General features: G+C 48.4%; 1 protein-coding gene across 1 annotated transcript; it reads right to left on the bottom strand.

Moving 5' to 3' along the window:
• Positions 1 to 386: 386 nt before the first annotated feature.
• On the bottom strand, positions 387 to 9,986 carry VPS11 (VPS11 core subunit of CORVET and HOPS complexes). The gene is made up of 16 exons (XM_008689988.2): positions 9,755 to 9,986; positions 9,021 to 9,169; positions 8,788 to 8,923; positions 8,079 to 8,242; positions 7,033 to 7,280; positions 6,131 to 6,332; positions 5,597 to 5,748; positions 4,667 to 4,853; positions 3,897 to 4,043; positions 3,596 to 3,784; positions 3,328 to 3,489; positions 2,971 to 3,110; positions 2,683 to 2,885; positions 2,387 to 2,558; positions 1,028 to 1,250; positions 387 to 900 (listed from the first exon to the last, which is right to left on the bottom strand). The coding sequence occupies exons 1-16, from the start codon at positions 9,939 to 9,941 to the stop codon at positions 736 to 738; spliced, it is 2,826 nt and encodes a 941-aa protein (XP_008688210.2). The 5' UTR covers positions 9,942 to 9,986; the 3' UTR covers positions 387 to 735.
• Positions 9,987 to 14,050: the final 4,064 nt, after the last annotated feature.

Consider the following 14,050-nt stretch of genomic DNA (forward strand, 5'->3'; position numbering starts at 1 on the left):
TAAATCCAGCAAGACACCAACCTACCCATTCTGAAGGCAGGTCTAAACCCCAGGGTCCCCACCAGAGTCGGCCTCCTGCCTGAATACGTTGTTCAAATGAGAGCCATAGAGACCAGCTTGACTGCAGAGCAGGCACTGTTTTGGGGGCCTCAGTCCAGGCTGCTCTTGGAGCAGAAAGGTATTAGGCCCTTCGCAGAAGTTCTTCAGTAAATCGAAGTCTAGTAGGCGCCACAGGCCCCACGCATTACTGGAATGAGGTCTTGTCAAGATGGTCTTCAAGGAACTGTGCAGGAAAGGAAGTGGAGTTCTACCAGAACAGAGGAAAAGTACATTTTGCACAGCTAAGAATCACCAGGAAGTCCCCAGAATAAACCCTTCAACCCCCAAACTATTATATTCTTTTATTTATAGACTCTGGGAGCAAGGACCCAAGCACAGCCTGGTGCTCTTGGAGAGAGAATAAAGCAGCTATTGTTCATACTCAGAGGTTGCTGAGGTGCCCTCCCCCGCTGGTCTGGAATGATCCACACTGCTCAAAAAGTCAACAGGAGGAATGGCGGGCTGGCCAAAGGAAGGAAGGAGAAAAAGAAAGTCCCCTTTACTCCTGAGGGCTATGGCATCAGATCAGGGTGGAGTCCTGGGCACGTCTGCCTGATTCCTACGCAACAGCCCTGCCTCCGTCCTCCGTGTCTCCACTGCTGCACCTCCACTCTCACACCTCTCCCCACAAGCTGCTTAAGTGCCCCTCCTGGAGTGCATGAGCAGGTCCCGCTGCAACCCAGCCTCCAGGCTTGCAGTCAGCCTGGCCGTGGGAGGGTCGGTCAGGAGAGTCAATTTGTTGAAAACACCTCGGCCAAAGTAGTCCGCAATCACAGAGAAGCTGTCGTTGGAGCACTTGAGCTGCAGGGGAAGAGGAGAGGAGAATCAGAACTGTGGGTCTCCTGTCCTCAGTGAGGAGGAGAGAAGCAGCTAATGCTCCTGTGATTTGCTCGGTGAGTGGGGCAGTTACCCACGCACTCACACCCACCTGGTGTTGGAACTGATCGTGCAGATCACGTTTCTGTTCCTGGGCCCGGATCATATCCATGACCTTCCGGTTTTCAGGGAGGCAGGTGGGGCAGTCGGCATCACTTTCTGAGTAACTCTCAAAGCAGTGTTGGTGGAAGGAGTGGCCGCAGAGAAAGTGGACTGAGGGCAACTCCAAGGCACTGTTACAGATGCTGCACTTGGTCTTCTGGAAGATCTTCGGACTGCAGCAAGGGAGACCAGAAAGGAGTGGCCAAGAGTGAGGGCAGAGCCAAGAGCCAGGTGCAGAGAGAAGGTGGCTGGAGTCAAGGAGAGAGGTCCCTGGAAGGGACTGCAAGGTTCTGCCCTGGTCACCAACAGGGAGTCAAACGAGGACACCCGCCTTGGGCCTGCATGAGTCTCAGCACGCCCCCTGCAAGGCCAACTAATGCTTTCAGTTTTCACAACTGCCACTAAATTGTCCTTATCTTTGTTTTTTTACTTGAAGTATAGCTGACATAGGTCATGTTAGTTTCAGGTGTGCAACACTGTAACTGACGAGTCTGTATGTTATGCTGTGCCCACGAGTGTGGCTACCATCTGTCACCACACAGCACTATGACCACACCACTGACCCTGCTCCCTATGCTGCACCTTTCATCCCTGAGACTAAGTCCATACTTGGGAGCTTATCTGTCTTTCAGGTCTTTACTAAGATGTGACCCTTCCAGTGAGGCCTTTTCTGTCCACCTTACACAGAACATACACATGCTCTGCACCCCACTCCCCTTCCCAAACTCATTTTCTCCTTAGACCTCATCACCATCTAACATAATATTTTGCTTTCTAATGTATGTTTCTATCTCTACATTGTAAGCTCCATACAACAGGGCTTTTTGTCTGTGTTGTTAAGAATAGTCCTTGGGCCATAAAAGGGGCTCAGTAAATATTTGTGGGATGAAGAAACTTCTTCTCTAATAAATATTTTACAATGTTAAGAGCAGATTAAAACTTAAAAGTAGGAGATTAATATATAGTATAAATATTTCTGAATTATCCACTTCCTGTATTTTCTAAAGCAAAGTTTTTTACTTCTGAATGGCTTCCAACTACACCTTAGATATATGTTTAGGAAAAGTAATACATAGACTCCTACAGAAAGAAAAGTACCTGCCGCAACGTAACATTCCCCCAAGCCCGATAAAGAACGACCTATGAAATAAACCATTCTTTGGCAACTCCTCCGTTAAGACAGATCTTTAAGAATGAAATGTTGAACATGTTCCATCTAACCCTCTGCGAAAAGTATTTAGTGACACCTGGTGAAGACCAAGGTCATCCCCTGGACCTCCATACGTATCCAGTTGCCAATGCCAAGTACCTCGCCTTGAGCTCCTGGATCTCCTGGCGGATGCGGGTGGTCTCCTCTCGGTACCGCCGCACCCGGAGCTCGTCCTGCGCGATCTGCTGGCTCTGTTTCTGCAGTTTTTGGACCAGGTAATCACGGATGACAGACAAGGTGGCTGTGGAGTTGTGCGCCAGTGTCTGCACCACTGGTCCAGAAGGAAAGGAGACAATGAAGCAAGCCGCACCCCCTGGATGGAATGGAAGAGCCCCCGCCCCAGAGCTGTCGGCGGCCCGCACGCCCTCACCCCCCTACCCCGGCCTCTCAAGTACCTAGTAGGGGTGGCATGAGGTTCTTGTTCTCAATGTGCTTCAGCACAGCCGCCACGTACTCCTTGCAGTCCTCCTCCTTCCGGGCAAAGTAGCTGAGCGCCTGCTCCCACAGGGAAGGCTCCTGCTCCCCGTGGCGCTCGCACACGGCCACCACCTGCCGGTACTGCTCGTGCTGCATGTGGTAGTGCATGATCTGCTGGAACCTGGGGCCGGGGCAGGGCACACCTCAGCGGCTGCCCCCGGAAATCTGGATCCTTCCCCCTTCCCAGAAGTTTCCCCACATCTTACAGCTTCCCCTGTTCGTAGAGGTAAAGGACCCCATCCTGGAAGTCGTGCATCTGGCAGAGGACCAGGGCCTTGTCAAAGACGTCGCAAAAGCGGCCGCTCTTCAGCAGGGAGATGGCCTCTGCATGAAGCTTCTCTTTGACCTGGGGAAGGAGGAGAGAGCTGCTGGCCAGAAGGGCAAAATCACAGGGTCTCTTGGGACGAGGCAAATCAACTACCTCTTCAACCGCCTCTTCATGGGGGACCACTTAGCCCCCAGGGGTGACATGTTACTGGTCTAAAGAAAGCGGCAAAAGGCAACCACAGAAGGTGGAAGAACGGTCTTTCCCCCAGTACCGCCCCAGCTTTGCCAGGCCTCACCTGTGGATCTTTCTCGTGGGCCCAGTTCTGCAGTCGCAGCTCCAGCAGCGTGTCATAGATGCCCTGCGGTGAGTCGGGCTGGACTTCACTCATGTGTTCCAGGAAAGCTTTCAACTCTCGAGGGTTGTTAGCGAAGATGGGGATGAACTCCTCCGAGTTGGCCTGGGATGGGGAGGGGGGAGGGAGGAGGCCGAGTGAATGGGCGTGGTACCCTTGAGGCCCCTGAGATGATCCCTTTGTCCAAAAGCCATTCTCCCTGAGGTCTCACCCTGCAGCCTGGAGCCTCCCGATCGCCTCTGCCTTCGAGGCTAGGCTGGTAGTCCGTACAGAGTCCTTTCAGCAGCTGGGTCGTCTGCTCTGGTATATGGTGCATGAGGATCTTGCCATAGCGTTTCATGTTGCTCTCAGCTTGCTCAAAAGGCAGCTTGCCGATATACCGTAGGGCTTCCTGATAATTCTGTGCGGAAGTAAAGGGCAGAGGAAGGCTGTGCTCCTGCATCACCTACCAGGACGCACTCTCATCATTCCGAGAATGTCCTAGAAAAAGAACAGGTCTCTGTCTCACTTACCTTGATGTCCTCTAGCTGGATCTTTAAGTACCATTCGTGATGTGCATGGTTCTCAGCCAAATAGAGGGCATGGGAGTAGTAGCCAGCCTGCCGGAGGACTTTGATGGCTGTCTCCACATCAAAGTGGACTTCACTCTCGCTCTTTGTCTGCCAGGGAAACATTAGACAAAATCATTCACAGAAATGGGGTTGGGGAAGGGAGAAGAACAATGCATCTGAATCTAAGAGCAGATTCTTCTTCCTTTTTTTTTTTTTTAAAGTAAGCTCTAGACCTAACGTGGGGCTTGAACTCATGACCCAGAGATCAAGAGTCACATGCTCTGCTGACTGAGCTAGCCAGGCGCCCCCAGATTCTTAAGGTAACAATAAAGTCAAGGCCAGGATGATGGGGGACCAAAAAAAAAATAGTAAAGTAAATAAAGTCCATGGTTTTAGAACATTATGTTCTCTTGCTTCTCAGAAAGTTTCTAAGAGCCAAAGTCTTCCTCTGCCCCTACTATTTCAGGGACTCCTCTGGGGACCCAGGGGTCTCCCAGTGTTAATTCCCTGAGCTTACACACTATGGGAAGTTCAAGGATCATAAAACAAGAGGGGAGATGGGATAGAACTAGCAGGAAAGGCTGTTCCTCTTCCTAGTTTATAGACCAGAGGGGTCCTGGTCCCCAAATAAGGTCAGCTCTTTCCTACATCTGTGGAAGGGCAAGGCCTGGTGGAGTCACCTCGTGCTCAGTGGGACCCTCAGGGCATCTCCCACTACCACCACCCTGCACCTTGATGAACTCCTCTAGCTTCGAGCTGTCCTTGAGCTTGGTATAGCAGTTGAGCAGCAGGGTGGTGTGGTCGGCATTGGCCAGGGACTGCCGGTGCAGGGTCTGCAGGTAGGCGGTCAGGTTGTGGATGCGCTGGGCATCGAGAAACTTGCGGATCACATAGGACGGCTCCAGCTTTCCAATGGTTCTGGAGAGACACGTGCATCAGACAGTATCTGCATCAGTGTACTTCTCAAACTTTCACGTGCAGAGGAATCACTTGCAGATCTTCTTAAAATGTAAATTCTGTGTCGGGAGATCTGGGGTGAGGCCTGAGAGTCTATTTCTAACAAAGACCCAGACAATATCAATGCTACTGGACTGTGGACCACATGAGAAGCAAGGCTCCAGAGCACTGATTCTTAAAGTTGGCTGAAAACAGGAATTCTATAGAGGTACGGAAAGGAACTAGACAGGTTGCCACAACCCCTTACTAACGCAAAGAATTCCAACAATTAGTACGAAGGGAAGAAACTGTGGAAGCCAAGAGATGAATACCCTTTCTCTTAAAAGAATCAGATCAAAATGAAATTTTTTTTTTTTTAAACTAAGCTGTATGCCCAACATGGGGCTTGAACTCACAATCCTGAGATCAAGAGTTGAATGCTCTACCAACTGAGCCACCTGGCCGCCCCCAAAATAAATATTAACAAAGGCCAGGCTGAAGTTTAAAACAAGTAAAAACAAGAGGGACTCATCAGCTCAATTGTATCTTGGTCATGTAATATTTAACCCTTTGCAATTGAGTGTACTGTCTTCTCACTACAGCCATCACAGTTCCTCCAGAAAGAAAGGGTGGTTCCTGGTGGAGTCTGTTCCCCTCACCGAAGCCCGGGTGTTAGCCTATCTGGCTGCATGCAGAGCTATATCCTAAAGCGCCCCAAGACTGACCGGATATACTGCTGAACAGCCCCATCATGGTTGCCCTTGCTGTAGAGATGGTCCCCATACTGCATGAAGATCTGGGCCAACCCATCACTGTCCAGATGCTGGCTCTTGGCCAGGTTAATGGCCATCTCAAATAGGTTCTTCTTAAACAGCATCTGGAGGGGGAGAGATTAGAAAATTGGTAGAAGCCACCCAGAGAAGACACCTTCCCAGAATGCACCACAACACATAAGCCAGACGATCCTGGAGTTCTGATCTGCCTAGATCCCAGATGGGAAGACCTCTCAGATACCCCCAAGACCAACATCACCTTACCTTGCAAGGCTCTTGGCAGACAGAGTGGACTCAGTCTCCCAGCCATTATCTTCCTCTAAGACCTCATTCCAGGCCATTTACCTTGTAATTCTACCCTAAAGGATCTGGGTAAGGCTGTACCCCAAAGGGAAGGAAACACCCTGGCCAAGGTGACTTGGGGAGCCTGTTCCTACAGCTGCATCTAGGTGGCTGTGGCCAGCTCTGGGAACCTGGTGGCCTTGCCTCCAGTTTGGTCTGCGTGTCCTTCTCCTGCAGTGCGTGGACCCGCCCATCCCGCGTCAGCACGTACAGGGAGCCCCACTCAGCAAGCACGTCCACTACATCCTCAAAGACGGCGCTATAGGCTATGAACTTGTTGCACAGGTCATAGATGTTGAGGATCTGCTTGTCGGAGCTCTGCGAGTCCTGACTGGTAAACTCCGACCTGTGAGGAAAAGAAAAAGCCCCAGAAATTTGTACTACCTCTGTCTCAGCAACCCCTTACATCACAACTTCGGTACTGCCCGTTCCACCCCAAACAAACCACCCTTTGGCCCCTCTACCAGCATATCCCATAAGTCCAGCGTTGCAATGGCAGTTGTAGGAAAAGATCTTACCCTTCAGGATCCTATGATTAACATTAAGCAATAGATTAAAAAATTAAGAACGTCCAAACGCTCATTCGTTTAACATAATTAGCACCTGGTCAATAGGAGACGCTACACTTAGAACTGAGTGAAAACTAACCTTGACAGGGATCACTTCTCGTAGGCGGAAGACCCTGCCGCCCCTTCAGGTGGCTCAGAATAAAAATGCTGTGTTCTGCACTCCCAGCCCTTCCCAACTTCTCTCCTACTCGTTTCCTTGTTCCTACACCCAATTTATTTTGGCGGAAGAGTAAAAAAACCAAAAAGCGGTCCCAAATTCCCTGGAACATTCTAGCGCACCAGAGCTGCTTAGCGAACGTCTAGGGCAAAAATACATTTTTCAGTAAAAACGTTACAACCGAATCTAGGTGTGAGTGTAATCTACATAAAACCAAAGTAGGAGATTGACAAGATCCATGTATTAGGATTTTAAAATCACATGAATTCTGAGGAACAAAGATAGCCCTACTCCCTTTCCCTTCTCCCTGGAGTCCTTACTTGGGCGAAATCTTCCGGTCACGGGAGACAATGACAAGGTAGCCTCTAAACCAGTGAGCGATGAGTTTATGGCCCTCAAAGGCAAAGCAGGGCCCACGTTCATCAGGCTGGTACAAATAGACACATTCATCCCCGGCCACTATGAACTGCAGGTCCTGTGAAGGGTCGCTTAGGGCTGAGCAGCGCAGGCCACAACCATGGGTGTCCAACTCCACACGAGGGTAGTCCTTTCCAGAAACTATATAGGACTGCGAGAAGAAAGGGGTTAACAGGCTCCCTTTCAGGAGGGGGCATCTAAACCTTCCCAAAGGTATTCCCATCTCCACACTGGCTCTCTTTTTAACTTGTAGCACCCGAAGACTTTCCCTGACTGCTTGCTTTGTCCACTAACCACCACCCATCTATTAAATATATAAGCTGGGGGGGTGCGGCACCCGGGTGGCTCAGTCAGTTGAGCGTCTGCCTTTGGCTCACGTCACAATTCCAGGGTCCTGGGATTGAGCCCCCATGTCATGCTCCCTGCTCTGTGGGGAGCCTGCTTCTCCCTCTCCCTCTGCCCCTTCCACCCCACTTATGCTTCATGCATGGGCGTGCGCATTCTCTCTCAAATAAATAAAATCTTAAAAAATATATATAGATAGATATAAAAGCAGACAGCACATTTTCTTCCTCTGTGTGTACTATCACTACCTACTAACGGAATCCTGCCACCCTAAGAAATACAATAATTTTGAACTGTTTTACCAAAAGACTATTCCTGAGAGTAGGCTGTTAGAAATGAGAAGAGTACCAGGAACCAGCAAAATAAAGCAACTTGTCCAATATCACTTAACAAGTTAGGAAAAAAATTCAAGTCTTTAACTATAAGCCCTAATTCTGACTCTTCTTCATCTCTTAAGTGAAAAGATAAAATATTAAGCAGGGCAAATGACTCAAGGCTACACGAGGAAAAATTTAAGAATCCTACCTCTCTCGTCAGTTCCTTACCCTAGGCCCCTGGACAATGGGCAATGGAGAACCCTTTCCTGCCTGCGCCTAACTCATACCTGAACGTTCTCGGTTGTCACAACAAACAAATGAGTGGTTTTTCCCGCTTGGCGAAAGGCCAGCCCAGTTACAGGATAGTTGCCCTTGTGCAGGATCTGGGTCTTGCTGTGCCGGTCCCGGGTGATGTCTCCTTTGTTCAGTGTAACACTGCCATCTGTGAAACCTGTAGGAGAACAGGAAACAGCACTTCATTGAGGCTGAAAAGATCAGGAAGCACAGAAGGGGAGGGGCGCCTGGGTGGCACAGCGGTTAGGCGTCTGCCTTCGGCTCAGGGCGTGATCCCGGCGTTATGGGATCGAGCCCCACATCGGGCTCCTCTGCTATGAGCCTGCTTCTTCCTCTCCCACTCCCCCTGCCTGTGTTCCTTCTCTCGCTGGCTATCTCTATCTCTGTCAAATAAATAAATAAAATCTTTAAAAAAAAAAAAAAAAGGAAGCACAGAAGGGGGAAAAGACCATTTGAGGCACTTGTTGGAAGTGACAAACTTTCTCCTCATCCCCAACTTTTCCAATGGTTAACATAAAAATCGGTTCTCACAGACTCTTTTTCAAAGAACAAAACAATACTTTCCCACTCCAAACTTTAATATCTCAAAGGCCTGAGGTTCAGTACCAAGTGATCTCATTAAAACGACGACAAGCTGCAGAAGCAACTCTGAAAAAAAAATCTATAAAGAATCTCAGAGTGTTAGCTTTGCCTTCTGCTTACCGATGGCCATAAAGTTGAGATTTTCATGGACAGTCAAACAAGACACAACAGTCGGCTCTGTTCCTGGGATGGCAGGGAAGATTCGGGTGCAGAGTGGATTGCCACCATCTCTCTTCTCCAGGTTCCAGATCTTCACCTGTGAACAGACCTCAGATGTGTGAATGCTAGTCCCCATTCCTCCAACAACCGTTCCTAGTCTTCTGGTCCTTTCCCACTTCCTTTCTAGGACTCACCAGGGGGTTGATGCCTTCTTCATCTTCACCAATAGATGCCAAAATATTGTGCTGCTTCAGTTGGTACAGGTGTGTCACCCGCAGTTTGTAGGCTTGGAAGCCTGTCAGCTGTAGGGAGCGAGGCAAGAACCAGATTTGGCCTTCCATATGTGCAGAATAGTCAAGGAGCCTCCTTTCCAAGGAGAGAGACTTATATTTAGACCAGAACCCAGATAACTACTAACATACATTCAGCTCTTTAAAACTTTCGACGATTTTCCCACATATCATCTCCAGAAAGTCCCCATCTTTGAAAGAGTGAAAAAGAAGGCCAGAGTTTAGTAGCAATACTATGAAGAACGAAGCAGCAAACTCTTGGTCTCATTTATCTCCTTGCCCACAATTTGGGCAGGGGAGAAAATGACACCTTGCACATTCATCTTGTAAAGGCTACTTGCATCCACTGTTTTGACTGATCTTAAAAGTAACCCTGCCAAGTTGATATTTCATACCCCTTTCACAGATAAGTAAACTGAATCCCAGAGAGGTTAAATGACTTGCCCAGGACTGCTCAGTTGGCAACAAGTTAGAGAATGCACTTCCTTCTTTCTTCCCTCAAGCCACAGAAGGAGCACTGGGTGCCCATCTAAAGGAAAGTGGCACGCAGCACGAACCCCTCTGCCCGACAGATGCCATCCCAGCTGGATCTCTTCAGGGATCCGGGGAGGGAACAGACAGCTCCAGAGGAAGGATATCTCCAAAGACTAGGCTCCCTCGGCCCGAGTCGCAGACAGTGATGCCGGGAGGGAGGCAAAGGAACTTGGAAGCAGCGGGTCCTGAGGCAGGTGCAGCCGCGGGAGCAGCCCCATCATTGCCTAGCGGCTCCTTCACCAGCTCCTTGTCGAAGAAAACGAAGCGCCGCCACTGCAGGTAGGCCGCCATTTTGGCCGAAGGTCCCCGCCTCTGGGAGAGAGGTCATGTGAGAGAAGCGCTGGATCACGTGACGGGACAGCTTCCTGGAGCCTGACTGCACATGCGCCCTGAAGTCCGGTGACAGCTTCCCCAGGGCGGTGGGCGGGGCCGCGTGAGGTAGGCTTCCCAGCCGGTAACTCGCTCCGCGGTGTGTCAATTGGCTGGCTCTGTGCATGCACTGGCTAAAATGCTTCTGAAGTGCTGGACCCTCCACCTCTTTGAGCATCAGCTTCCAACCTTATTAAATGCCTGGGCAATGAGGGATCAAGATGAGGAATTATCAGGGCGACCAGGTGACTCGGTTGGTTAAACATACGACTGTTGATTTCCGCCCAGGTCTTGGGATAGAGCCCCGCCTGGGGTTCTGAGCTCTGCGCAGTCAGCTTGAGATTCTCTCTCTCTCTCTTCTTCTGCCCCTTCCGCTGCACGCTCTCTCGAATAAATAAAATCTTAAGGAAAAAAAAAAAAAGATGAGGAATGTTATGCGCCTTGTGAATTGTAACCCATTGTGCTTAAGTGCATTACGTCCCGAGCTGTTTGAGACATAAATGAATGAAGGTATATGAAACTTTTTTCAGCTGTAGGAGTGGAGAAATAAGAAGTTTGGTATCTGCCACCGGATACAGGTTGCGAACCACAGTCAGGGTCTTACATTCGTGTTTGTGTTCCTCTGTCCCAGTGTGAGGCATGAAGTAGGCACATAGAATATGGTTCTTTACGAAGCTAGGAAATACTCATGGTGTGGGAACTCTCAGGAACGTGGGCTTTCTTTCCCTTTCTATAGTGGGAGGCTATGGGACATAAGCCGAACACAGGGAGAATGCCTGGAAGGGGCAGCTCTGAGAGCTAAGTGATTTAACAAGTGGCAAGTGTCTAAGATATTCCATGGCCACCCACCATTTCCATCTCTGGCTAAACCAACTGTTCGCATGGAAAACTGTAGGTGTACGGTTTGTGTCACAAGGAGCTATGTACAGGAGTGACAGTCATTTTGAGATAATATGGACATGTGAAAAAGTGACCATGTGGTTGGTATTTGTGGAGTTTGTTTTGCACCCCTCTCCCCCACAGCTTTTTATTTCCAGAGCATTTTACTCTTTATTCCCACCAGCTGGAGTTCCCAGAGAGCGGGGGCTGTGTTTTATTTACCAGGAACCAGTCCTAACAGAGCTGGTAGATATTCCATGTTTGGTTGAAGGAATGAATGTGGTTGATTTTCCTCTTACCCCATCCTCTCCACAATCGGGTTGACAGAAAAGGTAGTGCGCATTTGGCAAAGAGCTAAGTGAGAGAAAGAAACTGTCTAGTCACCAGCAGGCACATGGATTTCCTGACTTCCGGCTCAGATTTCTTTCCTCTGTCACAGTTTCAGGATCTGACCCCATGGGCGGAAGCACAAATGGGGAGTAGACCGGAGCCACTTTCACCTGCTGAGTATATTTTGTACCATTCATTAACATTTTTGCATAGTGTGTATATGTCATTTGTTAAGACTATGAATAATATATGTTAAAAGAAGCAATGTGGGGGGTGCCCGACTGGCTCGGTAGAGCATGCGATTCTTGATCTTGGGGTCATCAGTTCAAGCCGACGTTGGGCACAGAGCTTACATTAAAAAAAAAAAAAGCAGCAACGTGAGGAGGGTGAAGGGTGAGTGAAACAGGTAAAGGGGATTGTTTTTTTTTTTTTCAAGATTTTATTTTTATTTAGAGAGAGACAGAGAGCACTCAAGCAGGGGGAGGAGCAGGGGGAGAGGGAGAGAGAGTCCCAAGAAGACTCTGGGCTGAGCACAGAGCCCCACGTGGGGCTCCATCCCCTGAGATCGTGACCTGAGCCAAAATTAAGAGTCGGACACTCAACTGACTGAGCCACCCAGGTGCCCCGGGTAAAGGGGATTAAAAGGTATGTATACAATAAATAAGACAGGGATGTAATGTACAACATAGGGAATGTAGTCAATAATATTGTAAAAACTTTGTATGGCAACAGCTGGTTAACTAGATTTACATGGTGACCATTTGAATGTATATAAATATCAAACTGATAGGTTGTACACCTGAAACTAACACAATGTTGTATATCAGTCATTTTTCAATAAAATAAAGAAGTAATCTGAAAGCAGAGATGTGAACAGCAGAGTGCATCTTTGTTGTTGACTTGGGTGCTCCCCTACTGTCCAATGGCAGAGGCCCAGAGTCTTCCTATGATACCAGAACCTGGTAAGGCCTCTGTCCATTTGGTCTTCTTCTTCTTCGTTTTTTAAGATTTTATTTATTTATTTATTTATTTATTTATTTATTTGACAGAGAGAGAGAGCACAAGCAGGGGGAGCAGCAGAGGGAGAAGCAGGCTCCTGCTGAGCAGAGAGCCCGACTGGGGCTCGATCCCCCGACCCTGGGATCATGACCTGAGCTGCAGGCAGACGCTTAACCGACTGAGCCACCAGGTGCCCCTCCATTTGGTCTTCTTATTGATGAGGGTACAAAGGCAGGGATTAGCGACCCACTGCACCTCGTCAGACTGCCTTCCTTCCTTTCCTCCTTTTGACAAACATGTATCATGTACTCACTGTTCCTGCAATTGTACTAAATGCCCAGAATATAAATATGAACAAGACATGATTCTTGCCCTTTAGAGAACTCAACCACCACCACGGGAGACAGACATAGAAAGGACTGACAGAGGCGCCTGGGTGGCTCAATCAGTTAAGTGTCTGCCTTCAGCTCAGGCTGTGATCCGGGGGTCCTGGGATCGAGCCCCCAGTAGAGTTGGGCTCTCTGCTCAGTGGAGAGTCTGCTTCCCCCTCTCCCTCTGCCTGCTGCTCCCTCTGCTTATGCTGTCAAATACATAAAATCTTAAAAAAAAAAAAAAAAAGACTGACGGTAACCAGTCCTTAATTTTATATAATGAATTATACCTAACAGAGTGCTTTTCGCCTTTTATGGACTTCTCATAGCAACCATTTGCAGAAGTATCATTATCTCTGATGAGAAACGGAGTCTCTAAGAGGTTCAAGTGACTCTTCCTGGGCGAGCACATCAAAGTTCTTCAGTTCCCTAACCTTTAATTAGATGCTTTTCTGAAGTGTGAAACTGCGCTATACTTGTCAGAACATACACCAGGATTTGTCTTTTTGTTATACTTGTCTGAATCCAGGAACTTCAATATAGTGAGGAAGATAAGCAGGCAAACTGCACAGAAAATGATGTACTAATTCAGTTATAGTTCTACATACGGAGAACTTGAGTTCTGAAGGGATTAAAGATAAAGAAGCAATTCAAGTCTTCAGCTTGAAATTAAAGAGATCACAATTCAGAATTAAGGATTGCCTAGCCATGGCCTCTTTTCGCCTTCAGCAAACTGCTGTCCGTGAAGTACAGAACAGTCATATCCACTGGAGCAAAACAGGAACACTTCGTGTTCTGGCTGCAAGCTTTTATTTTCTAGCAGTCCGTTTTGCTTTTTCTCATCTGGCTCTCGGGGTAGAAACGATTTTCCAGACTACTGAAAGGTCTGGGTTTTTCTCTTAGCCTCCAAAAGGGCTAGCACAAGTTTCCACTTCAGCAACAGGAAGGTCAATCTAAAACAAACTCAGAAAGACACCTGGTGGGGCTCAGTTGGTTGGGCGTCTGCCTTTGGCTTGGGTCATGATCCTGGGGTCCTAGGATCGAGTCCTGCATGAGGCTCTCTCCTGAATGAGGAGCCTACTTCTCTCTCTGCCTGCCACTCCCCCTGCTTGTGCTCTTTCTCTCTCCCTCTAATTAATAAATAAATAAATAAATAAATAAATAAACTCTTAAAAATAAACTCAGAGGTCTCCCCATACAGGAGAGCCCAGCTTCTCAAGCTACAGTGAAACAGGAGGAAGCAATTAGCTGAATATTGATTGTAAAAATCTGGCCCACAAAAGAGAAAGGAAATTCCCCATGAACTTGGCAAAGCACTTAACCAAGGTTTTAACACCACAGTAGTGCCCATTTTTAGGTTGTATTTTTCCCAACCAAGATCAAAAACAAGTAGTTAACTAATGTCTATTTGGTGCTTAGGACGTCGTGAGCGCAGTGCTAAGCACTTCACCC

This window comes from Ursus maritimus, unplaced genomic scaffold (genome assembly GCF_017311325.1).
Source record: "Ursus maritimus isolate PB19 unplaced genomic scaffold, ASM1731132v1 scaffold_16, whole genome shotgun sequence".
Taxonomy (NCBI): Eukaryota; Metazoa; Chordata; class Mammalia; order Carnivora; family Ursidae; genus Ursus; species Ursus maritimus.